Source organism: Mustelus asterias, chromosome X, assembly GCF_964213995.1.
Source record: "Mustelus asterias chromosome X, sMusAst1.hap1.1, whole genome shotgun sequence".
Lineage (NCBI taxonomy): Eukaryota > Metazoa > Chordata > Chondrichthyes > Carcharhiniformes > Triakidae > Mustelus > Mustelus asterias.
Genome location: NC_135834.1, coordinates 4,993,033 through 5,019,213, shown reverse-complemented (window position 1 = coordinate 5,019,213; position 26,181 = coordinate 4,993,033). Strand labels below are relative to the sequence as shown.

General features: G+C 45.9%; 1 protein-coding gene and 1 non-coding gene across 5 annotated transcripts in view; one reads left to right on the top strand and one right to left on the bottom strand.

Moving 5' to 3' along the window:
• LOC144481893 (Golgi reassembly-stacking protein 2-like) overlaps positions 1–26,181 on the bottom strand; it is a 739,438-nt gene that overhangs the window by 687,312 nt on the left and 25,945 nt on the right. Inside the window, exons 8-11 of one of the 4 annotated variants that reach the window (XR_013495797.1) lie at positions 16,089–16,178; positions 11,871–11,996; positions 3,797–4,928; positions 1,706–3,744 (exon numbers count right to left, since the gene is read on the bottom strand). Coding sequence is in view for 2 of the 4 variants with exons in the window: in XM_078201056.1 (XP_078057182.1) it covers positions 4,717–4,928; positions 11,871–11,996; positions 16,089–16,178 (428 nt within the window). In the remaining 2 variants the exon portion in view is untranslated. Of the gene's footprint in view, positions 1–1,705; positions 4,929–11,870; positions 11,997–16,088; positions 16,179–26,181 lie in introns of those variants that run through there. The other 3 variants (XR_013495796.1, XM_078201056.1, XM_078201057.1) reach the window with 3 other exon arrangements.
• On the top strand, positions 20,298–20,487 carry LOC144482046 (U2 spliceosomal RNA). Its single transcript, XR_013495848.1, has one exon. It is a non-coding gene; the product is annotated as a U2 spliceosomal RNA (small nuclear RNA).

Here is a 26,181-nt window from a genome sequence, read left to right as displayed (position 1 = left end):
CCAACTGCACCGAAACTTTAGTCTGGATTGTCTTAAGTGGGCCTTGAACCCTCGAACTCAGAAACATGGGTGCCCGCGACTGAGCCTCACATCAAAAGGTGGAGACAAAGGGTTGGGGGGGGGGGGGGGGGGGGGGGAGGAGATTTTCCAACTTGGCACCTGGGTGTAAAACAAGGACACTCAGGTGGCAAGAAGGCAGAACAAATTTAAGTGACCAAAAATATATTACCGTACAGCTTCTGTGGTGTAAGTTCTGCATCAAAAAGTTAGAAACCTAGAGGTTGTGACATTAATGAGTGCATGCTGAATGTACTAGTATACTATGCCTGATTGGCACTGCTGCCTCGCAGCACCTGGGATCCAGGTTCAATTCCAGCCTTTTGTCACTGTCTGTGTGAAGTCTGCATGTTCTCCCCATGTCTGCGTGGGTTTCCTCCGGGTGCTCCGGTTTCTTCCCACAGTCCAGAGATGGTCAGGTGGATTGGCTATGCTAAATTGTCCCTCAGTGTCCAAAGATGTGTAGGTTAGATGTATTGGCCATGATAAATTGCCCCTTAGTGTCCAAAGATGTGTAGGTTTGGTGGATTGGCCATGATAAATTGCCCCTTGTCAGGGGAATTAGTAGAGCAAATATGTTGGGTTACAGGGATAAGGATAGGGTGGGATTGTTGTCTATGCAGTCTCAATGGGCCGAATGGCCTCCTTCTGTACTGTAGGGATTCTATGTCTGGCTCTATTCTCTCTCCAAAGAAAATGGCCTCGAGGTATTATCGCTAGACTATTAATCCAGAAACTCAGCTAATGTTCTGGGGACCCGGGTTCGAATGCCACCACGGCAGCTGGTGGAATTGGAATTCAATTAAAAAATATCTGGAATTAAGAATCTACTGATGACCATGAAACCATTGTCGGAAAAACCCATCTGGTTCACTAATGTCCTTTAGGGAAGGAAATCTGCTGTCCTTCCTCGGTCTGACCTACATGCGACTCCAGAGCCACAGCAATGTGGTTGACTCAACTGCCCTTGGGCAACTAGGGATGGGCAATAAATGCTGGACCAGCCAGCGACACCCATGTCCCACGAATGAATTTTTTAAAAATACTGTCATTTGCTGCTGAGATTTTCCAACATTTTCTGTTTTAAAACCAGACCAGTGTTATGGTGATGAGCATTTTGAAAAGACAGTAGTGTCCCCAGAAGATTAGCTGAGTTTCTGGATTAATAGTCTAGCGATAATATCACTAGGCCAATGCCTTCTAGATATTTTTTATTGAATTCAAATTCCACCATCTGCCGTGGCGGGATTCGAACCCGGGTCCCCAGAGCGTCACCCTGGCTCTCTGGATTAATAGTCTAGCGATAATACCTCGAGGCCATTTCCTCTGGAGAGAGAATGGAGCCAATGTTTCGAGTCTAGATGACCCTTCGGCAGAAACGTTGGCTCTATTCTCTCTCCACAGATGCTGTCAGACCTGCTGAGATTTTCCACATTCAGTGGAGTTAAATGGAGTCAGGGAAATTGGGATTAAAAATTTAGCCGAGGGAATCAATGTTCTAAATGGCAATCTTAGATTATAGCGCTTCACCAGTTAATAGATTCCAATGCTGGATTGCTGTGAAATATGTATTCAGTTGTCAAACCAGTCCTTCAGGGCACAAATATGCCCCCCCACCCCCCAAAAAAAAAACTTCTACAGAAACACGAGACATTAATTACCACCTTTATTGATGGCTGAAAGCAAATGACTGTACATTTACAGTAAAGTGAAATTTCACAGTAAAACATTAAACTCTTATAAAACAAACATTACAGGACATTAATACGTATAAAATCATTGAATTTCCATGCTATTGGACTACAATCTGAGTGCTCCCAAAAATACAATAGCCTTTTTTAAAATCTATACTGTATATTACTAAGTTATTGCAGTCAGTAACTTGGACTAGAGCCTGACATCCGTAATCACCCATGTCGTTGGCAGTTACAATAGCACACCTTCAGGGTATACAGAAACTTGCGCTCAACAATGGCACCTGGATGCTTAAGAACAGCTAACATCTCATTTTACAAAAGACATGAAGGGCTTTAAGACGGTATAGCTCAGTTTAAAAAAAAATTGGTCCAGTATCTTTATATGAAATTATGAGGAAAACATGCTTCTATAACACAAGTTTTCCATCACACGAGTGATGAGAATTATTCCAGTTCTACAAGCCACCTTTGTCTATTCTCGTACAAGTCCAGTCCTAATTAGACCATTCCCCCCATCTAAACTAAAAGCATACAATTCCCTTGCATGCAAGGCAGTGGAGTATAGTCAACGATTTGGATCGGTTCACTGTAAGGTACAATAAACCTGTATCAACAGGCAACTTGCAAGTGTGTTAGTGTTGACACTTTGTAGTGTTAAAGGGTGCATAATTAACTCATCAAAAATGCAAGAGGACCAATGGGGAAAGGAGAGTGAAGGACGGGGGGGGGGGGGGGGGAGAAAGTGTGTGTTTTGGGCAGAAAAAAAACTCTTGGCAATTTTCCCTCAACCAGAAGCAGTCTGAGAGAGTTAAAGTTTATTTATTCGTGTCACAAGCAGGCTTACATTAACACTGCAATGAAGTCACTGTGAAAATCCCCTAGTCGCCACACTCCTGTCTGGGTACACTGAGGGAGAATTTAGCACGGCCAACGCACCCTAACCAGCACGTCTTTCGGACTATGGGAGGAAACTGGAGCACCCGGAGGAAACCCACGCAGAGAATGTACAAACTCCGCACAGTCACCCGAGGCTGGAATTGAACCCGGGTCCCCGGTGCTGTGAGGCAGCAGTGCTAACCACTGTGTCACCGAGCCGTCCCATTCAAACAGGCAAGTGGCTTCTTCGTGCTTCCACAAAAGGAGGTAGTTTTTCTGGATGGGCCAGTTACGAGGGGCCAAATGGTTTCCACCATTCACAATCATTGTGAAAAACAGATTGCTAATGAGCAGGGTGCAGCCCAAAAGGCAGGAGGATCGTGAAAAAGGATGCATTACAACTGACTCCACTCCGTTTGACTGGAAGTTACCTTTGACCCCGTCGAACTCTGCGATTAGCCTTAACCATCACCCCAGGAAAGACAAAACAGGGAGGAAGCAGCCACAAGGTTCACATCGAACCAGGCCAGACGCTCCATGGATACGAGCCAATATCACAGTGGCTTCTAAACACGTGGAAGTTTAGAGGTGGCGGCTCAGAGAATGTGACCAACCATCGACTTGGGTTTGCCCCCATTGCGATACCAACGTTCAGGCAATCAAAGCAAATCATTGTTGGGGATGCTTTTGGAGTTAGATACTTCAATAATATCTCAATATTTGGGCACCAATTAACAAGCCACTATAAATAACAAGTCTAAAAAATGCTGGAATACCATTAAAAGGTCTTACCCAACTAAGACTGGATTAGTGATCAATGTTTGGGGTGGCACTTTAGTGGCAGCTTTACTGAAAAAAGTAGGGAAATGAGAAACCTCTGGCGACCAGAGGAATTTTAGCCCAGTCTCCCCTCTCCTCAAATTACTCAGGAATCTTCAACTTAAATAGGCCTAGTGTTCAGAATAAAATCCTACAGTGTAGAAGGCGGCCATTCGGCCCATCGAGACTGCACCGACCACAATCTCGCCCAGGCCCGATCCCCATAACCTCATGCAGTTACCCCAGCTAGTTCCCCGATACTAAGGGGCAATTTAGCATGGCCAATCCATCTAACCTGCACATCTTTGGATACTAAGGGGCAATTTAGCATGGCCAATCCACCTAACCCGCACATCTTTGGACTGTGGGAGAACGTGCAGACTCCACACAGTGACAGTACTGGGAACAAAAGAGAGAATAAATTGGAGTCATAATAATTGTCACGAGTCAACAACAAATGGATTAACCTTAAATCATAAGTACGTTATTGGAATTCTGCAATACTGACGCGTCCAATTGCTGCTGAATACTGATAAAACACAAACTATTGGTTAAAATGCTGCAAGTGACAACAATTCACTGTTGCGGACTGAGTTTTTAAACATACCGAGGAGACAAAAAGGGAAACCTGTCTTTGGGCATCTGGAATAATCATTCGTGCTGCCGCAGAATCGATACGAGGCAGATGAGAATAAGATGAGAATTAATGCAGAGATTTGAGAAATGTGTTTTTTTTGTAAACTGCTACGTCTCAAAGCTTCAACCAGCTCTCAGTCCCGGAAAATATAGTGGTCACTATATCGGTGTTAAAACACTATTATTCAAAATACTTTTTTTTTGCCTTAAAAAGAAACCATAACATGCTAAGATGATCGAGCTGTGCTACAGTTAAAATGTGCGCGCGCTAGTTATTGAAAAGATGAATTGGGAGGAGTAGTTTTGTGTGGATGCGTGCTTACACAAAAGGATGAATGGGGAGGGTTGCTAGGTTTTGCTTAGAATTCTGTTAGTTTATCTGGAATGGTTTTTAAGTGATTGTCATGCTGCTATTAAGAGTCAGACTGACATCTACATACATATTGCTAAATTGGGAAGCCTTTTTTTTAGTAACTGTTTCTACTCAGTTAGAACCTTGGCAGTAGTGGTGTTTGGGGGTAGGCATCCCTCTGTAGTTTATTAGCACTGCCCAAGTAGAGCATACCCTTCTGCTAGTATCAGCAAAGACAAGTGCGGAAGACAACTTTTTGCCACAGCTGCCAGCAGGAGACTACTCCTGTACGACTGTCGGTGCAGGGTCCGAGATTTCACTCCACTGAGAGCGAAAAGGTGCCGTGACGCTTTCCGATGCAGTCGAGGGGCTGGGGCAAAACTGCGGCACTGCGGAGAAGGACGGAAGCACGGGAGTCATGGCAACATCGGCAGGGGGAAGGTTCGAGAAGGCCAGACGCGAGACTGGACTGGTGGTTGACAAGAGTGAACCTGGAAAGGAAAAGTCCCAAGTTAGACATCAGAACAACAGAATCAAGGTCAAAGCCTATACACAGAGCAGTGGAAGGTGTAGTTTTTCTCCACATTGAATCCCGACAGTGCAGGTGGAGGACATTCGGCCCATCGAGCCTGCACCGACCACAATCTCATCCAGGCCCCATCCCCGTAACCCCACATATTTACCTCACTAATCCCTCTGACATTAAGGGGCCTGGCCAATCCGCCGAACCTACACATCTCAAGTAAAAGGAAAGTTTATTTATTAGTCACAAGGCAGACTTACATTAACACTGCAATGAAATTACTGTGAAATTTCCCTAGTCGCCACACTCCGGTACCTGTTCGGGTCAATGCAAACATTCTAACCCACACATCTTTGGAGTGTGGGAGGAAACCGGAGCACCCGGAGGAAACCCACGCAGACACAAGGAGAATGTGCAAACTCCACACAGACAGTGACCCAAGGCCAGGAATCGAACCCGGGTCCCTGGTGCTGTGAGGCAGCAGTGCTAACCACTGTGCCAACCTTTAAAGTTTTTATAGGCATATCAATTTTTATATGAAGCTGGCTCATTACATGTGAGGATGTCAGTTTGCACCTGAAGATCTGCCCAGTGGTTAGGATTATATTCACTGGAGTTTTTTTTAGTTTATTTATTAGTGTCACAAGTAGGCTTACATTAACACTGCAATGAAGTTACTGTTAAAATCCCCCAGTCGCCACACTCCTGTTCGGGTACACTGAGGGAGAATTTAGCATGGCCGATGCACCTAACCAGCACGTCTTTCAGACTGTGAGAGGAAACCAGAGAGGGTGGCGACAATAACTTTGAAATGGAAAGGGACGGAATAATGAACAAAGACAGTTTAAACAGAATTCCAGAATCGCAGCACATTTTAATTTCAGAACCAGTCTAAAATGAGGGAAGGGGCAAATCCCAAATGCAAAATCGTTTATTTTTTAATATACAGTTCTTATAATAAACAGAACTTCTTGTTACAGCCTGAAGCATATGGACTGACATTTATCCCGCAAGAGCAGGATTGGATATCCTGTACAACTTCCAGTGCATGCACGTACAGTTACCTAAGATATACCAGTCTTGATCACTGCTTTGCCCCTGGTTTAGGAAAGAACACCTCCGGAACCTGGAGGTTATCGTGAACCGGAGTAAAGGTTTAGGCACATACCACAAATAAAAATTACACAGTGGGGAACTTCACACGCATATATAAAACACTTGGAACCATCAAGCCACAACGCAAATTCAAGGTCAAAAGGAATTCTGCCCTGTGATAGCAGGATTACTGCCTCGAGAAGAGGTATCGCATCACAAATTCAAAGTGACAAGCATTATTCACAAAGGTGCATTAAGAGCCAGCAGCATGCAGCTTTTCAGAGCTGATTTGGAAGATGTGCTTACAGTATAACAGTATCTCGAGAAAAGAAACAGGGCAAATGAAGTGACGCCTGCTGAGAGCATGGAATATTCATTTTTAATCAGCTAGGAGAGTACTTTGACTTGACATTCTGTACATCCGAGGGTAAACGCAACAGACGCAACTAGCTCGCTAAAACAGAAAGCCTCTTGTGGAATAAATGAATTATGGGTAGCAAGCATCAATGCACAAGAAATGTTTCGCATCTTCTCAGGAAGATGCATGTGAATTTTTTAAAAATTCATTCATTCGTGGGATGTGCGTGTCGCTGACTAGTTTGTCTGTCCCCAATTGCCCTCAAGAAGGTGGTGAGCCGCCATCTTGAACCCGCTGAAGTCCCTGTGGTGTAGGTACACCCACTGTGCTGTTAGGGAGGGAGTTCCAGGATTGTTATTGGACACCAGTCAGTCCATGTGGTGTCGGTACACCCACAGTGCTGTTAGGGAGGGACTTCCAGGATTGTTATTGGACACCAGTCAGTCCATGTGGTGTAGGTACACCCACAGTGCTATTAGGGAGGGAGTTCCAGGATTGTTATTGGACATCAGTCAGTCCATGTGGTGTCGGTACACCCACAGTGCTGTTAGGGAGGGAGTTCCAGGATTGTTATTGGACATCAGTCAGTCCATGTGGTGTAGGTACACCCACAGTGCTGTTAGGGAGGGAGTTCCAGGATTGTTATTGGACATCAGTCAGTCCATGTGGTGTAGATACACCAACAGTGCTGTTATGGAAGGAGCTCCAGGATTTTGACCCAGCGACAGTGAAGAAACGTTGATATATTTCTAAGTCAGGATGGTGAGTGACTTGGAGGTGAACTTGCAGGTGGTGGTGTTCCCAGGTATCTGCTGCTTGTTCTTCTACATGGTGCTTTGGTGCCAGAGTGCTGGATGGGGGGCCAATCAAGCGGGGCTGCTTTGTTCTGGATGGTGTTGAGCTTCTTGAGTGTTGTTGGAGCTGCACCATCCAGGCAAGTGGGGAGTATTCCATCACACTCCTGACTTGTGCCTTGTAGATGGTGGACAGGCTTTGGGGAGTCAGGTGGTGAGTTACTCACTGCAGGATTCCCAGCCTCTGACCTGCTCTTGTAGCCACAGTATGTGTGGGGCTGGGTCCAGTTCAGTTTCTGGTCAATGGTAACCCCCCCCCCCCCCCCCCTGCCCCCCCAGGATGTCGATAGTGGGGGATTCAATAATGGTCATGTCAATGGAAGTCAAGAGAGAGATTCTCTCTCGTTGGAGGTGGTCATTGCCTGGAACTTGTACGGAGTGAAGTCACTTCGCTCCAAGGTTAAGCAGCTGTGACATTTCCCCGCTCAAACACCGACTCTCATGTCAGCGAGAGTAGGGCAGAGAGCTAAATCCAGGTGCCACAACTTGCAAACCAGTCTAAGAACACAATGATTAAATGCATCCACATCTACGGTGTGCTTACTGGCTTTAAAATAAATGTGCTCGGGACTGCCTAAGCTCCCCCGGCACGACACTCGACACACGGCCTCAGAAGCTCCGGATACTGTTACCAGCATACCATTTCCCACAGCTGTCACCTTGTGGCCCCTCTTGAGGGAATTAGCCATTTAGTGCCAAATCAGCTTTAGTTTTCCACTGTGGACCTTGCAGATTAGTCACTGGATTTAGACAAATCAAACTCCACTGCATATCAGCAGAGATTTTCACATCAATCTGGACTCGATGAGCCCATTTAAGGTTTTTCCTTGGGTACAGATAAATGATTTGGACTTCAACGATGCTCTGAACAAGTGCTAGCCGGCTGAGGAAACAGAATTATGGGCAGCAGGAAGGAAATTGAAGTGTCAGCACAATCAGAGGAATAAGATGCAAATAGACATTGTGGATCAGATCGTGCAGACTTCACCCAGCAAGTGTGGATGGTGGACCTACCACTGCTGTATCAATCTCACAAGCAACCACATTTTAAAGTTTATTTATTAGTGTCATAAGTAGGCTTACATCAACACTGCAATTATGTTACTGTGAAAACCCCCCTACATTTTACTCAATCCTTCAGGCCAGGGCACAGACATCTACCACCATGGGACTACATTCAGTCAGTGCTAAAGGTCTTGGACTTGAATTTAAGACTAGGAAAATTGATCTACATTTGAAATTAGTCAGAACTGCACAAAAGGTGTGCAGCACAGAATCAATCCAACTCAATGAGGAAGGTTTTCAAAGCTTGCAGAGGGATTTGGACCAACTAGAAAAATGGGCTGAAAAATGGCAAATGGAATTTAACGCAGACAAGTGTGAGATATTGCACTTTGGAAGGACAAACCAAATAAGAACGTACAGGGTAAATGGTAGGACTCTGAAGAGTGCAGTTGAACAGAGGGATCTGGGAATACAGGTACAGAGTTCCCTAAAAGTGACGTCACAGGTGGATAGGGTCGTAAAGAGTGCCTTTGGTACATTGGCCTTTATAAATCGGAGTATCGAGTATAAAAGTTGGAGTGTTATGGTAAGGTTGTATAAGGCATTGGTGAGGCCGAATTTGGAGTATTATGTACAGTTTTGGTCACCTAGTTACAGGAAGGATGTAAATGAGATTGAAAGAGTGCAGAGAAGGTTCACAAGGATGTTGCCGGGACTTGAGAAGCTGAGTTAGAGAGAGAGATTGAATAGGTTGGGACTTTATTCCCTGGAGCTTAGAAGATTGAGGGGAGATTTGATAGAGGTGTATAAGATTTTGATGGGTATAGATAGAGTGAATGCAAGCAGGCTTTTTCCGCTGAGGCTCGGGGAGAAAAAAACCAGAGGGCATGGGTTAAGGGTGAAAGGAGAAAAGTTTAAAGGGAATATTAGGGGGGGCTTCTTCACGCAGAGAGTGGTGGGAGTGTGGAATGAGCTGCCGGATAAAGTGGTAAATGCAGGGTCACTTTTAACATTTAAGAAAAACTTGGACGGGTTCATGGATGAGAGGGGTGTGGAGGGATATGGTCCAAGTGCAGGTCAGTGGGACGAGGCATAAAATGGTTCGGCACAGACAAGAAGGGCCAAAAGGCCTGTTTCTGAGCTGTAATTTTCTATGGTTCTAACTCATCTACATCAGCAAGACCTAACTTACACACCTTTGGTGTGTGGGAGGAAATATATATATCAGTGTTTATGCCCCATAGACACCTCCTCTCACCCTACTGCACATGTATTAGGAGCAGGAGTAGGCCACTTGGACCTCCAAGTCTGCCCGTCATTCAATAAGATCATGGCTGATTGGATTGTAGAAGCCTCCCACCTACCAGTGTTAAGCTTTCACTCTCTCGTTTATCAAGGATCTATCTACCTCCGTCTTACATGCAAAGGCTGTGATCACTGCCTTTTGAGGAAGAGTTCCAGAGCCACTCTACCTTCAGAAAACGGTTTTAAATGGGCGACTCATTTTTAAACAGTGACCCCCTCGATCTAGATTCTCCCGCAAAAGGAAACATCCTCTCCACATCCACCCTGTCAGTACCCCTCAGGATCATATATGTTTCAATCATGTCACTCTTCTAACTGCAGCAGATACAAACCGAGCCTGCCCAACTTTTCCTCGTAAGACAACCCACCCATTGCAGGTATTAGTCTGGTAAACTGGGGGCGGCAAGCTGGCACAGTGGTTAGCACTGCTACCTCTCAGCACCAGGGACCCGGGTTCAATTCTGGCCTGAGGTAACTGTGTGGAGTTTGCACGTTCTCCCCGTGTCTGCGTGGGTTTCATAGAATATCATAGAATCCCTACAGTGCAGAAGGAGGCCATTTGTACCAGAGTCTGCACTGACCACAATCCCACCCAGACCCTATTCCAGTAACCCCACATATTTACCCTACTAATCCCCCTGACACTCGGGTCAATTTAGCACGGCCAATGCACCTAACCAGCATGTCTTTCAGACTGTGGGAGGAAACCTGAGCACCCGGAGGAAACCCACGCAGACACGGGAGAAAGTGCAAACTCCACACAGACGGAGGCCGGAATTGAACCTGGGTCCTTGGCGCTGTGAGGCAGCAGTGCTAACCCACTGTGCCACCCTTCTATTCTTTTCTCCCTGGTGCGTTTACCTAGCTTCCCCTAAAATGCACCCATGTTATTCGCTTCCAGCTACTGCTTGGAGTGGAAAGTTCCACAATATCACCACCCTCTAAGGAATATTTTCCAACATTCCCGGTTAGATTTATTAGTGACCATCCTATACTTATGACCCCTCATTTTGTTCTCCCCCAACAGGGGAGACATTTTGAAGTTGACTTCATCGAACTGCTTCACAATTCTAAAGAGTTCGGCCACTCCTCAGCCCATCTTCCGCTTAAAAATACATAGAGTATATTTCAAATTAAAAGGCAAGTTTTACAAGATCGAACTCTCTCTCCCTGCCGCGATGCAACGTTTACTGCTGTCAGCCCCCAGTGACCAAGATCAATTCTAAAATCATAAAACGCAGTTTTCAACCACTGGTCAATCCAATAAAAAAAAAAGGAATGCGTCAATGGCTCCATCACACATCAGTTGAAATGATAAGTAAGCCAATTAGGTGTAATAAAATGGCTGACTCGCACATGCTCATTCCATGCTTGCATCGTTGCAAGCTTGGTATGGCTCCTGCTCTGCCCAAAACCACAAGAAACTACAAACGGTCGTGAATGTAGCCCAATCCATCATGCAAACCAGCCTCCCATCCATTGACTCTGTCTACACTTCCCGCTGCCTCGGAAAAGCAGCCAGCATAATTAAGGACCCAACGCACCCCGGACATTCTCTCTTCTACCTTCTTCCGTCAGGAAAAAGATACAAAAGTCTGAGGTCACGTACCAACCGGCTCAAGAACAGCTTCTTCCCTGCTGCTGTCAGACTTTTGAATGGACCTACCTCGCATCAAGTTGATTTTTCTCTGCACCCTAGCTATGACTGTAACACTACATTCTACACACTCCTTTTTTTCCTCTATGAACGGTATGCTTTGTCTGTATAGCGCGCAAGAAACAATACTTTTCACTGTATCCCAATATACATGACGATAATAAATCAAATCAAATATTAAGTTGATCTTTCTCTACACCCTATCTGTAACTGTAACACTACATTCTGCACCCTCTCCTTTCCTTCTCCCCGATGTACTCTATGAACAGTATGCTTTGCCTATAGCGCACAAGAAACAATACTTTTCACTGTATCCCAATACATGGGACAATAATAAATCAAATCAAAAAGCAATCGATGGACAACACTACATCCTTCCATAAACAAATACAGCATTGGAGACTAGAGTCTTAGCTTCTTTTCTTGCTAGTTTGATTCTTAAGCTTCACAATTATCAGGCAGCCATTCGCCAAAACCAGAATGGCCGCTGCATAATTTGATGTTGGGTTACCCAAAAAAAAAAAGGATGAAGTGACCCACTCGGATTGGGCTGTACCCGTCAGCGGTTCCTAAACAGAATATTCCATTCCTCTGCCACGCCCCACATCACACAGCAATACACAGATACACATTTACCTGTGGACGTGGCGACAGGATTCCCACCTAAACCTGGCAGCGACCCCACAGCAAGATTGGGAAAAGCCACATTTAGGTTTGGAAAATTCGGTAGGTTGGTAAACGCAGGCGGCGCAGTTATCAGACCTGGAGAGAGAAAAAAACAATGCATGGAATCGGAGGTTTAAGTTTATCGGTTCAGGTGGAACCCGTTCCATCAGTTCAGTTCTCTCCTGTCGCAATACTGTTTCGTTTAGTAGCTTATTTATTTATTAGTGTCACAAGTAGGCTTGCATTAACACTGCAATGAAGTTACTGTTAAAATCCCCGAGTCGCCACACTCCTGTTCGGGTACACTGAGGGAGAATTTAGCACGGCCAATTCATCTGACCAGCACGTCTTTCAGACTGAGAGGGGAAACCAGAGCACCCGGAGGAAACCCACGCAGACACGGGGGAGAACGTGCAGACTCCACACAGACAGTGACCCGAGCCAGGAATCGAACCCGGGTACCTGGAGCTGTGAAGCAACAGTGCTAACCACTGTGCCGTCGTCGGCAGAGAGAAATGCTCAAACGTGCTGCATTTGCACAACTGCCTGGGCTCAAATTCAAAACCGATTTGCATTGCATTCAGTCCCCTGCTGTGCTGCAAGGTGGCTGGAGAGAGTTTCACTCTCCTGTTGGCAAAACCCCCCCCACACATTCACTAAGAATGGGGAGGATACAAATGCACGGTAGCACCACTATAATACAGCAGTCACCATTCAAACAGGTCACAGAAAACCCATTCGCTACCCAGTTACTTCCTGGGGTGTGAAAAAGCAGAGATTTTTTAAAAAAAGAACTGCACATATCAAAGTTCGATAGGTATATCTGCATGCTCGCTGGAGGGGAATTAAGGCTCATTCTGAATGGTGGTTCAGTTTCTAAAAGTCTAACATTGTAAAGGTCAGCACGAAGAGAAGTGGGTCAGAGTTCCTTATTCAACTTGGTCTCAAACACAGAAGATAGGAGCAGGAGGCCATTCAGCCCTTCGAGCCTGCTCCGCCATTCAACACCATCATGGCTGATCATCCAACTCAATAGCCTAATCCTGCTTTCTCCCTTTGATCCCATTCGCCCCAAGTGCTATATCCAGCCACCTCTTGAATACATTCAATGTTTTGGCATCAACCACTTCCTGTGGGAATGAATTCCACAGGCTCTTTGGGTGAAAAGATATCTCCTCGCCTCCGTCCTAAATAGTCTACCCCGAATCCTCAGATTGTGACCCCTGGTTCTGGAGTCCCCCACCATCGGGAACATCCTCCCTGCATCTATAAGTCTCGTGCCCTGCGCAGCTCCAGGTTGGAGCGCGACCTTGCAATAGTCAGAGGCGCACCACTGCCTAGGAAACGAGAAGAATCCGGTTAGCAAGAGGATGGGGAGCAGCAGCATCTCAGTTGACTGAGACACAACAATGGCAGCACAGTCAGCAATGCGCGGTTCCCCGCAGGGCCCGGGATTGGAGGGGCCGACGTTCACTTGGGAAAACAGGGAGCTTCTGCAAGTGAGATTACGGAATGGCCAAAGTTGGGAACTAAATATTCCAAGAGATTTGACTTGATAGAAGATAGGCAACGTGGATTAGGAGATTGGGTCGCCGTGATGATAATGGACGAGGTGCAGACGTTAGTGAGAAAGAATCAGGGAACCAAGATGCAGAATCAATATGGGTAGAGCTACAAAGCAACATGGAGGTCCAGGATGGGCACAGTTGAGTTGGCAGCACATTCACATACTGGAGGGGAAAGGGAGTTGGAGATGGGGCAGAAGTTGGCAAGGAGGGAGGCATCAAGGGATTTTTTTTTTTAAGATGGGTGATAACAGCAAATTTGAAAGGCGGGGTGTGTAGTACTAAGAGAGAGAGAGAGAGATCGGCTAATGAGGACCAGGAATAGAAATTAGTCAACAGTTTAGTGAGAATACGGTTGAGGGAGCAGGAGGTGCGCCTCGTGGACAAGTGTGGAGAGATGAGAGACCACCCATGTCCAGATTGGGCCATAGAGGGAGAAAACAGGGAAAAAGGAGCGGAGTTTCTGCAGAGTACAGAGCTCCTTCCTCAAACAGTTGGTTTGTATACCTACAAAGAAAGGAAGTATTTCTCGAGCTAGTTATGAAATAATTAGGCAAATGAGTTACTGCAGATGGGCAGCTTGGGAGCCGTGGACCATCACAGGGTCAGGGTTCAAATAGAAAACAGAAGCAGTGAGTTGAGGTGGAGAGAGAAATTGGCATTCAGGGCTATCGATCAAAGTAAAGCAAAAGTAAAGTTTATTTATTAGTCACAAGTAAAGCTTACATTAACACTGCAATGACGTTACTGTGAAATTCCCCTAGTCGCCACACTCCGGTGCCTGTTCGGGTCAATCCACCTAACCTACACATCTTTGGACTGTGGGAGGAAACCGGAGCACCCAGAGGAAACCCACGCAGACACGGGGAGAATGTGCAGACTCCACACAGACAGTGACCCAAGCTGGGAATCGAACCCGGGTCCCTGGCATTGTGAGGCAGCACTTGAGTGGCACAAGATCCTTCTTGCGCCACTCGAGGGATTTTGAAAAAAAAATGACAACATTATAGATTAAAAAGGAGACCAGCTAAAGTTCCAGAATATCATGGAGAAATAAAGACATTAGAAATCTAAAACCAAAGCAGAGAGCATGAGGCCGAGAGGCTTGATACAAATAAATGAGAATGAGACAAGAGGAAATAGCTGGATCAAAAATATTAAACACAGGATTGTAGAGGTAACAGATCAGTTAATTACATTGCGTACAACTCAGTAATGGGTGTGCTTTCAGAGAATACAGGATGGTTTGATGAAGGAGAAAGGAGAGAGGTAGATAGAACCAAAGAGCTTGCATTTGAGAACTCTAAATTCACGAATAGAGGAGTTAGGTGGTCGAATGAAGAAATAATGCGACATGGGAACAAGGTAGACACATGGGATTAGGATTACTCATGATAAACACATTAGATGGGCCAAATAGCAATCACAATATGGAAACAGGCTATGTAGTTCTATATAATGGGGTTGAAAGACAAACTAAAAAAATGGGTAGAGGGTAAAGCCATTCCTTAATTCCCTCATCTGCCAAAGCGACTTTCTATCCCCCACATCTCTTTTTCCACAGCAAGGCAAAAGTGAGGTCAACACGAGGGATGGGGGAAAATCGCTTTGATGTAGCAACACTTTGGATAACAACAAAAAGAGAAGCTCCACATGGGAAGGACAAAGACCCAAAGCAAGTGGCTAATAACCGACTCTACAATCAGTCAGCAGCAAAAGGAGGGCAGAGGAGAGACCGAGTAGACTGGGGCTATACTCATTGGAATTTAGAAGAATGAGGAGAGATCTTATACAAACATATGCAATTATGAAGGGAATAGACAAGATAGAAGCAGGGAAGTTGCTTCCACCGGCGGGTGAAACTAGAACTAGGGGGCATAGCCTCAAAATAAGGGGAGGAAAATTCGGACTGAGTTGAGGAGGAACTTCTTCACACAAAGGGTTGTGAATCTGTGGAATTCCCTGCCTGATGAAGCAGTTGAGGCTACCTCATTGAATGTTTTTAAGGCAAGGATAGATACATTTTTGAACAGTAAAGGAATTAAGGGTTAGGGTGAGCGGGCGGGTAAGTGGAGCTGAGTCCACAAAAAGATCAGCCATGATCTTATTGAATGGTGGAGCAGGCTCGAGGGGCCAGATGGCCTACTCCTGCTCCTAGTTCTTATGTTATATTCTTAAAAGGTCACAAATAAAGATAAGCAGCTTAAATGAACAGAGAATCCCTGCAGTGCAGAAGGAGACCATTCAGCCCATCAGGTCTGCACCAACTCAGCAATTTACCCAGGTCCTATCCCTGTAACTCCATGTATTAGTCCACCTAACCTAGGCATCTTTGACACTAAGGGGCAATTTACCACGGCTAATCCACCTGACCTACACATCTTTGGACTGTGGGAGGAAACCCATGCAGGTACGGGGAGAATGTGCAAACTCCGCACAGTGACCCAAGCTGGGAATCGAACCTGGGTCCCTAGTGCTGTGAGGCAGCAGTGCTAACCACTGTGCCAACGTGTCCCCCCTTGTGCAGAACATACCATGTAACATGTACAGAATACGGTGCAACTGCTAAACACCAATGGGTTATTCACAAGGAAGTCTAACTGCACCATCAAGCTGGGCATACCTGGCACAGTAGTGGTAATGGCTGCATTGGCTAACGACACAGTGAAGGGTTCGTTCAAAGGGGAAGGGAACAATGGAACACCCGCAGAACCTGAAAACAAGGGAGTTTGAATTTAGAGATGTAACATTAAAGCATTTACCAGATTAACCTCTGCAGAAGAAATATAACGTGTACAGGTACCGGACCCCTTATACGACATCCCAAAATCCGGAAGCAGCAGAAAACCGGCCTCAGTCGAAGCTGGTGCCCCGGGTAGCAATTTGAACAAAACCCTTTCATGCTTTATATTTAGATGCTTGGCAGAGGACCCAAATTCCATACAATTCCCCAATCCAGCACACGGATTTCTGGATACAGGGTCTGGTACCTTCATCTAATATCAGTATTTCATTCCTTCCTTTTAGCATTTGACAAGTTTTTGTTAAAACGTAAAAACTTTGCATTCTGTACCATTTCTTTGCAAAGAACTTTACCATTTTACCCATTGGTGTGTGTTTTGATTAGCAAGTAATGATGACAGACAGACTGGAAGAAAATGAGGCAAAACATAAAGATCAGATCAGTGATGAGAGTCGCCACATGCTTCTAAAACCCTACTCCTCGAACTGTGCACGCAAACTGTGCACTGTTCCTCACAGTGTCAAGGGCCCGGGTTCGATTCCCGGCTTGAGTCACTGTCTGTGTGGAGTCTGCACATTCTCCCCACCGGTTTCCTCCGGGTGCCCCGGTCCGAAAGAGATGTGCGGGCTAGGTTAATTGGCCATGCTAAATTGCCCCTTAGTGTTAGGGGATTAGCAAGGTAAATATGTAGGGATAGGGCCTAGGTGGGATTGTTGACAGTGCAGACTCGATGGGTCAAATGGTCCTTCTGCACTGGAGGATTCTTTGAAATTCAGCTCTCAGTCACACCCAGTAAATCATCAGAACTTCAATAAGAGCTTACATTTGTGTTGCACTTTGTAACGTCACAGATCTTGCACTGCTGCTGGGGGGGGGGTTTCAGCAAAGACAGGAATGAATCAAAGTAAAGCGGTTTGGGGAGAGAACTCCAGGTAGGAAATGAATGGCTGAAAGCTGTGAGACTGAGTGAAGGCCACCAGAAGGACGGCAAAGGCGGCAAGAGTGAGGAGGGCCACGAAGGGTAAACTGGGACTTGGCACTGGAGAAGGCTGCAAGAGGTAGGGTCGGACAATTTGTAAATGGAGACAACAGGTTCTGAATTTGACCCATCATTAGGCAAGGAGCCAATAGAGTTCACCAAGGTTATCGGCGAGTGTGTCTTACTGTGGAACAGACTGCAGCTTGGGAGGAGCTGGGAGGCAGTGGAGGTCAAGGGGTATTGGAGAAGTTTACAGGCAGGAGGCAATGAAAGCAAAGATAAGCATTGCAGTGAGGGAAATAGTACAGGCAATGGTATGGAGGTGGAAATATGCATTTAATAATGGATAGGAAAGAGGATTCGAGATTTAGCACAGGATTGAACAGGACAATGAGGCCATACACTGGGGAGTGTGTTCGGGGCAAGGGTTCGGAATTCAAGGTGGAAGCCAAGTAAGGTGAATTTGCTTTTCCAAATATTCAAACGATGTCAAATTAGCAGCCTGACAGGAAAGGCAACTGTATAATCTGGTGGTGGCAGCAGAGAGGTGGGCAATTCAAAATGCCCCCGTCCATCTCAATCCATATAAAACACACAATTCTTTGAAACCATTCTGGAAATGGATGCACTTGTCAAAACCCTGCATCACCCAAGATTGAGCAACCACAAGGTGTCGTTTTAGGAGGAAGGCAGTTCCAAGAGAATTCTTACATCTGATTGTGGGGGGGGGCAAAGTACCCAAATAAAATAACTTATAGAATCCCTACAGTGCAGAAGGAGGCCATTCAGGCCATCACGTCCGCACTGACAACAATCTCACCCAGGCCCTAGCCCCATAACCCCTCGCATTTGCCCTGACACTAAGGGGCAATTGAAAACAGTTAATCCACCTAACTGACACATCTTTGGACTATGGGCAATCCACCAAACCTGCACATCTTTGGACGAAGGGGTGATTTAGCATGGCCAATCCACCTAACCTGCACATCTTTGGACTAAGGGGTGATTTAGCATGGCCAATCCACCTAACCTACACATCTTTGGACTGTGGGAGGAAACCGGAACCCCCGGAGGAAACTCCACACAGACAGTGACCCAAGGCTGGAATTAAACCCAGGTCCCTGGCACTGTGATGCAGCAGTGCTAACCACTGTGCCACCATGCCGCTCTGATGGGACTGCCTCTGGGTTTTTCCCCATAACCACTAGGATGCCCCAAGCTTTATTTTAGCACGACCTGGCACTCAAATCAAACTGCGATCGAGCTTCCATTTGCCAGTGGAAAGAAAACAAATTTCAAAAACCCACCATTTTAAAAAAGCTGCAATTTCCAAATAGTGCCCAGTGACTTCCCATTCCAGTCGCTACAAACTGCGGCAGTGACTCAGGCAGTCGGCAATAGCAACCGGCCGTCCACAAACCTGACAAGACCAAACTCCTTTCACTACCCGAACCCATGCAACTTGAATAATGAGTCGGGAGATTAAAACAGAAATGCATCTTTTGGAGAGAGAAACAGAGTTAACCTGGTCAGGTCTGTAACCCAATCTGACTAGGTGTTACAGATTTGAAACACAAACCATTTTAGATGCTGCCAAACCTGTTATGCATTCCCAACATTTTCTGAGGGGTTTTCCCCCCAAGAATCTCAGCAGAGTATTTTGGTTTTGTATCATTATCACCAAGTATAATTGGGAGATGAGTAATTCTGTAATTTTCAATTTACTTCAGTGCCAACCTTGGAGCTACTAGAGGTAAAATGGCCCTACCAATGACTCAAGTAGAGAAACAATGCATTATTGACCCTTGGAACCAATGAGAACATAAAAGTCCGTATATTCCAGGGACTGGATGGTGCAGTGCATCCCACGCTAGTTTGGATCTCAGGAACAAGGGCTCCAATTCGGCCCAGGTTGTTGAAAGGAAAATCTCAACTGTACAAGACTCATGCACAAAATTAATTTTGGCAGACTCTAAACGAGCAGACACCCAGTGCCAAACTGGCCCAGGTAAAGGGGAGTCTCAGCGAACATCAAGTACAGCCATGTTGCGGACAGCAAGGATCAGATGCAGGCATTTGGCACGTGAATGCGATAAACAGAAGGACAACTCTCCCACTGTCACCAACCCCCCTGAAAAGAACCAAACTTCTGGGGGCAGGTTGCATTGCTAGCACAACTCCCTATCGCAAGCTGCAGCAAAATTAGATGCCTTCCATACGGCTCACAAAATGCACAGAGCTAGATCTATCTGCCCGTATGGTGCAGGATAGGACCACGGTTGAAAAGAATGCCAAGGAGGATGATGATGCGAGTCAGGAAAACTGCAGATTGCAGGGCAGAGGAAAGGCAGGTACAGCTTTGGGAGAGAGGGAATTAGAGCAAGAATGCGGTGATTCACGAGAAGCAATTTTTGCAATAAGCAGCAGCCGACATTAAGAAAACTGGATGTACTGAATTTTTTCAATTTGTTGCACATAGTTAGCCAACAGCAAATTGATTTATAGCTTCCAGATGGAGAATGGTTAAAACGCAGCGGATAATCGGATCAAGATGCAGAGATGTAATCTCTTGATCTGGGGTCCACACAGTACATAAATGAAAATGTTTGAGTGCACTCACTGTAATTGCCCCCTCCTACCAGTGGCAGCACTGCAGTGTCTCCTTGAAGGAGGGAAGTAGACAAGTGGAGCCCAACAAAGTTAATGTAGACAGTTTCAATGATAAAATGACGCCCAAGCCAGGGTTGACAGCGAATGCGCATGCACACACAATTTGTGTTATTGAACAGGAGTGTGCAGTGACCAAGAGAAAGCCAAACTTTTGGGTGACAGGAAACTACTTGGACAAGAGCTGAAGAATGCCAAATGGCTGAAGGAGTCAAAGGCAAGAGTTGTTTAGACCCGAGAGATAAGAAACTTTGAGAAATTAAATGAGATTTTGACTGCTTCACCAAAGGGACAGATTTTTTTTAAAAAAAAGAATGATTCAGCTGTTACAACGCGAGAGGAATGAAAATGTTGAGCAAAGCAGATGACCCAGAGGAAGTTGATCCGACATTGAAGTTGAATCATCAGCAAAATAGGGCTGGATGGTGCAGCAAGTGACAAGAATCACTTCTTGGCCTTTTGGCTAGGATCAAGTGTAGTTTTGGCATCCTGCACTTGGTTGAAGTCGTGAGGTTACACTGAGGCTTCATTTGAAACAATTTTTTAAAGCGGCATCTCGGCCTTTTGGCTAAGATGCAAATGAGATCAAGCCTTGGAGGAGGTGCAATGCCTGCTCCAATCAGCTTGGATCATGGCGATCAAGCCCAGGACAGGAAGCGAGAGGCCTGCCTTGTCAGCTTGGATCGGGAATGTCTCACTTGCTGAGACTTTGAATTGGACTTCGATTGGATTGAATTGGATATAAACCAAAAAAAAAGTGACAAGGGACAACTGCAAGAGGGGAAACAGAATTGCCAACATCAGGAAAAGTACTCACCAGGCTGCTATAGAGCATTTTAATTTTCAAAACAATACCTTCTTAAAAATACATTTACAGGATGGGGCTGTCACTGGCAAGGCCAACAATAATGTTGCCCATCTTGGTGCTTTTGAGAAGGTGGAGCACAAATCTCCAACATCAGGGAAATTACTCACACTGATAAATTACCATTTTTTAAAATTTTAAATGCCTGAAGTTATATCAGATGTGGATGCCACCCAACATGTATTTGCCCGTTTGAGAAGGTGGTGGTGAGCTGCTGCAGTCTGTATGGTACAAGTTTAAGTTTATTTTTTATTAGTGTCACAAGTAGACTTACTGTGCAGTTACTGTGAAAATCCCCGAGTCGCCTGCTCGGATACACTGAGGGAGAATTTAGCATGATCAGTGCACCTAACCTACACATCTTTGGGCTGTGGGAGGAAACCGGAGCACCTGGAGGAAACCCACGCAGACACGGGGAGAATGTGCAGACTCCACACAGACAGTGACCCAAGCCGGGAATCGAACCCGGGTCCATGGCGCTGTGAGGCAGCAGTGCTAACCACTGTGCCGCATAGGTACAGGGGTCCAGGATTTTAACCTAGCAATAATTAAATACATTTTTAAAAAGTTCTCAACCCGGAGCGCAAACTAAAAGTCTGATCGATAACTCAGTGGTTGGTAGGGGGAAGGGAATAAACTCTGACTGATTAGGTAAAGCAATGTTTTAATTTAAAAGGAGAAATGATTTAGGACAATTATTATTCATCAGTCTATAACAGGGCACCTTATTGAAGGCCTTTTGAAAATCCAGATAGTTTGCATAACCCCCTTTACATTGGCTACTCTACACACAAACAAAAATCAATAAGGTTGGTCAAGTGAGATTATTCCTTTTGAAATCTAAACTGACGAGAGGACATTATTAAACTTGCAGAGTGGGCAAACAGCAGCAGAGTTAAAGTCACGGCTAAATTATTATATGTTTTGGCAGGGAGAAATGGAGGCCACTTATTACTTGGAAGGTCTGTGAATAGGTGGGGTCGAGGAACAAGGGGATCAGAATACAGCTGCACCAAGCACAAAGTTGTGCCAAACTTTAGCAAGGCCGTAACAAAGCAAACCCAAGCACTATGTTTCTCGAACCTTGAATACAGCATGCAGCGCTGGTCGCCAGAGTATACAAAAGGACAGAGGGGCACTGGAGAAAGTGCAGAGAAAGTTGACAAGCATAATACCAGAAATGTATTGGGTTTACACATCAGGAAAGGATCGACAGGCTGGGTCTCTTATCTCTTGGAAAAAATACTTGAGGGTGACCTTGAGATCCTTAATATTATGGAAGGTTTTGATGGGAGTGGATAGAGAGAGAATGTTTCCTCTCTTGGGGAAGAGCATAACTAGACGCCATCAAAGTAAGGTGGTCATTAATAAACAGACAGCACAGTGGTTAGCACTGCCGCCTCAGCGCCAGGGACCCAGATTCAACTCCAGCCTCAGGTGACTATGGAGTTTGCAAGTTCTCCCCGTGTCTGCGTGGGTTTCCTCCGGGTGCTCAAGTTTCCTTCCACAGTCCAAAGGTGTGCAGGTTAGGTGGATTGACCAGGCTAAATTGCCCCTTCCGCTGGGGAGAGTAACAGGGTAAATACGTGGGGTTACAGGGCTAGGGCCTGGGTGGGATTGTTGCTGGTGCAGGCTCGATGGGCCGAATGGCCTCTTTCCGCTCTGTAGGATTCTAAATCCAACAGGGAATTCAGAAGAAACTTCACCCAAAGAATGACGTGTTATGTGGAACTCGCTACCACAGGAGGGGGTTTAAGTGAATAATGTCGATGTATTTAAGAGAAAGCTACATGAACATGAGGAAGAAAGAGAGGGTCATAATGGAAGGTTTGTAAGAAAAATGGGGGGAGATGTGAGTGGAGTATAAAAAGTGAGACTGGATATTCAGCCCAAAGTAAATGTTATAGTCATCGTGTCAACAGAGTTCATAAATAGTCACGAGCAGTTCTTGAATAAAATGCAGTACTTTGCTACATGAGATTGCATTGAAGGATGATCACAGTGCTATTTCTTTTTCTGTGTTTGAGTTAGCTAACATCCCATCACATACTGAAGTAACTGGAAGAGCAGCAAGGTTGTGGGTCTCCAATTCAAGAGCTACATGGCTGGGAGCTGAACAGAAAGGTAAAAATGCAGACTGGCATTCCACGCTGCAGCACTAGCATCTTTCTCGAGGGCCACAAAAATTGGGAGAGAGAAATATTTGCTGTCAAAGACGGCCACATCGTTTGAGCCGCTGCAAGTGGAGTGAAGAGCGTCCAGCACACAACCGTCCGCTACCAGTGCAGGAGGCAGGAACCTCCAAAGTCACAGGACAACAAGCTATGTACATATGCAGTCACTCACATTATAGATCCACAGGAGCAACCACCACCCAGGATAGTCAGAGAAGCCCCAACTAGCAATCAATGCCGGAATAGGGAGTGGGTGATGACGCTGATACAGGAGGTCAGAGTTATTACAGCATTGCTGCACAATTTCTCCTCTTCCTGCAATATTTCTTTAACAGCAAATTATGCGAGCGCAACAGTCCCTTCTGCTCCCAGTCTTGGAACTGGGTTTCTCCTCTCCACCTCCCCCAGCAATATTGTCCCTTCAAGAGGCATGGCCCACCCCAGCTCCTTGCTGCTGCAAGTGGCTGGTAGCGATTTGCCAGCTGATGCTTGCTTGCTGGCTGTGAACCAGAGGCTATGCAGGAGAGCTTGCCATTCACATTCCCAGAGTTCTGCTGTCCATTTTGGTGCCTATGGTAGTTTGCTCCGCTCTTTTCCACAAGGTAAAGCCTACAGTTCCTCCAAGCACCACTCTCCGAAACCTCTGGCCCAACCAGCAGCTCGGGCAATCAGGCAATTCCCAGTTAATGTGTCCAGACTTTTCAGGCCAATCAGATTTGCCAATTAGTTTACCAATTTAGATCTTTTGCAATCCAATTAGCAACACAGTCGCACAGTGGTTAGCACTGCTGCCTCACAGCACCAGGGACCCGGGTTCGATTCCGGCTTGGGTCACTGTCTGTGTGGAGTTTGCACATTCTTCCAGTGTCTGTGGAGTATGGGAGGAAATCAGAGCACCCGGAGGAAATTCACAAAGATGTGCAGGTTAGGTGGATTGGCCATCTAAATTGTCCCTTAGTGTCAGGGGGGCTAGCTCGGGTAAATGCATGCGGTTATGGGGATCGGGCCTGGGTGGGATTGTGGTCAGTGCAGACTTGATGGGCCGAATGGCCTCCTTGATTCAGTTAGATGTTAATGCTGCTGGGCTGGACTCTGGAGTGGGGGGGGGGGGGGGGGGTGGAAAAAGCATGAGCTGTGTGGGGACATGTCACAAAATCTACGTTCTGAATGGCAGCTATAAAATGGAGGCTGGGCATTGCACTTTAGTAAGGATATATTGGCTTTGGAGAGGGGTACAGTGCAGATTCACCAGAATGGGTTAAATTGGGAGGACAGTTTGCATAGACTAGGGATGGGATCCACCGCAGAAGTCCATTGACTTTTGGCAGGATCACGGCGGCAGCTGGGCTGGAAAATCCCACCCTAGGTTTGCATTCACTTGAATATAGAAGATTAGGCGATGATTTGATTGATGTGCTTAAGATAGCTGAAGGGGTTGATAGGAAGCAACTACTGCCCTCTGGTGGGAGAGTCTAGAACAAGGGGGCAGAACCGGTTCAGGGGGTAATAAAAGGTAGCACGTCCGCATTGTGGAAATCTGGAACACTCCCCCCTGGAAAGAGTGGCTAAGGCTGGTGCTCAATTGAATATTTCAGAACTGAAATAGATTGATTTATCTTGGCCAAGGGGACAGGATTACAGGTCCAAAGTAAGTAAATGGAGTCAAGATACAGATCAGCCACATTCTAATCAAAGGCAGAACAGACCCCATCCAGAATTGCCTTTGAGAAGGTGGTGATGAGCTATTTTGAATCACTGCAGTCCACATGAAGGTGCACACAAGAGTGCCGGGAGAGAGTTCAAGGTTTTGAACCAGGGATGACGGAGAAGACAGGACTTGCATTTGTTAAGAAGGAACATGTGAAAAGAGGCTGAAGTTGTTTTTTGCCAAGTCGGTCAAGACAGCAGCTTGGGTAGTCAAGGGGGCACAGGACCCACAGCCGAGGGGCAGTCAAGGGAGCAGAGGGCCTGCGCCGGGTTGCGACTGATGACAACGTCTAATTTTGGGAAGAAAGGCAATTCAAACATTCCCCCTCTGAGGGGGGCTTGTGTGCGGGATAAAGCACTGGCTCTCTTGCATCGTGTCAGTAAATGTAGACTGGTCACTGATATTACACAGCCTCTAGCCACTGGCAGTCAGTGTTGCTTAACTGCACCCAATGATCAGATGTGAATGGATTACAAATGTAAATGTTCAGACAGGTTCTAGTTTTGAGTTATTTCTATTTTAGTGGAAGCTAGAGAAAGATTTGTACGGCCAGAAGTATGCACATTTTCTAAGATTTAAGAAGTGCAATTATTTTACTGGAGTGAGAATCAGCCCATATGGAAGATATTGGTGCCAATAATTGTATTTATGCAGCAGCCTTTCCAGCTCTTATTTCCCCCCAGTTCACAGTAATCTCCACTGGATCACTGAACCCAGGGATATATTAAATTAAAATGATCTACAGGGAGATATCAAGTATTGCTTGGATTACACACAATTCTCTCTTTCTCCTCGAGGTCGAAAGAGAAACACATCCGTTTCCAAACGCACGCTGACGGCACCACGTTTCTTCACCTGACTGTACTTCATTACCTCTCAATTAGTTGCAGCGATTACCCAACATCCAGTGCGGGATGAACAGATATTTGCTCCAATTGAATATGGGGAAAATGGAAGCCATTGTTTTTGGCTCCTGTCACAAACTCCGCGCTCTGTCCATCCCTCTTGCTGGTGATGGAGGCGGAACCAGACCGTTCACAACTTTGTTATTTTGGATGCCAGAGATGAGCTCACCATCACAGTTACACGGTTACCAAGACCACCCATTCCCACCTTCATAACATTCCCCGACTCCAGTCCTGCCTCACTCTTCGGTTACCAATATCCTCATCCATGCCTTTTGTTGCATGTAGACTGGCCTATTCTAGCATACTCTTGGCTAACCTCCCAAAGGCCAGCATCCATTAACTGGAGGTCATCTATAATGTTGCTGCCCACGTCTCGATATGCACCAAATCCCGTTCACCCACCAGCTCCATGCTCACTGACCCTCGCCAGCTCCTGCTTAAAAATTCTCATCCCGGTTTTCAAATCCCTCTTGGCTCTTCCCTAGCACAATAATCTCCTCTAGCCCTACAAACCTCTGGGATATTGGTACTCTAATTCCAGCTCTCAAGCTTCCCCAATTTTAAAATTGGAGATTTGTATAGAACTTTGGTGAGGCCACAGCTGGAGCACTGTGTACAGTTCTGGTCGCCACATTATAGGAAGGATGTGGTCACACTGGAGGGGGTGCAGAG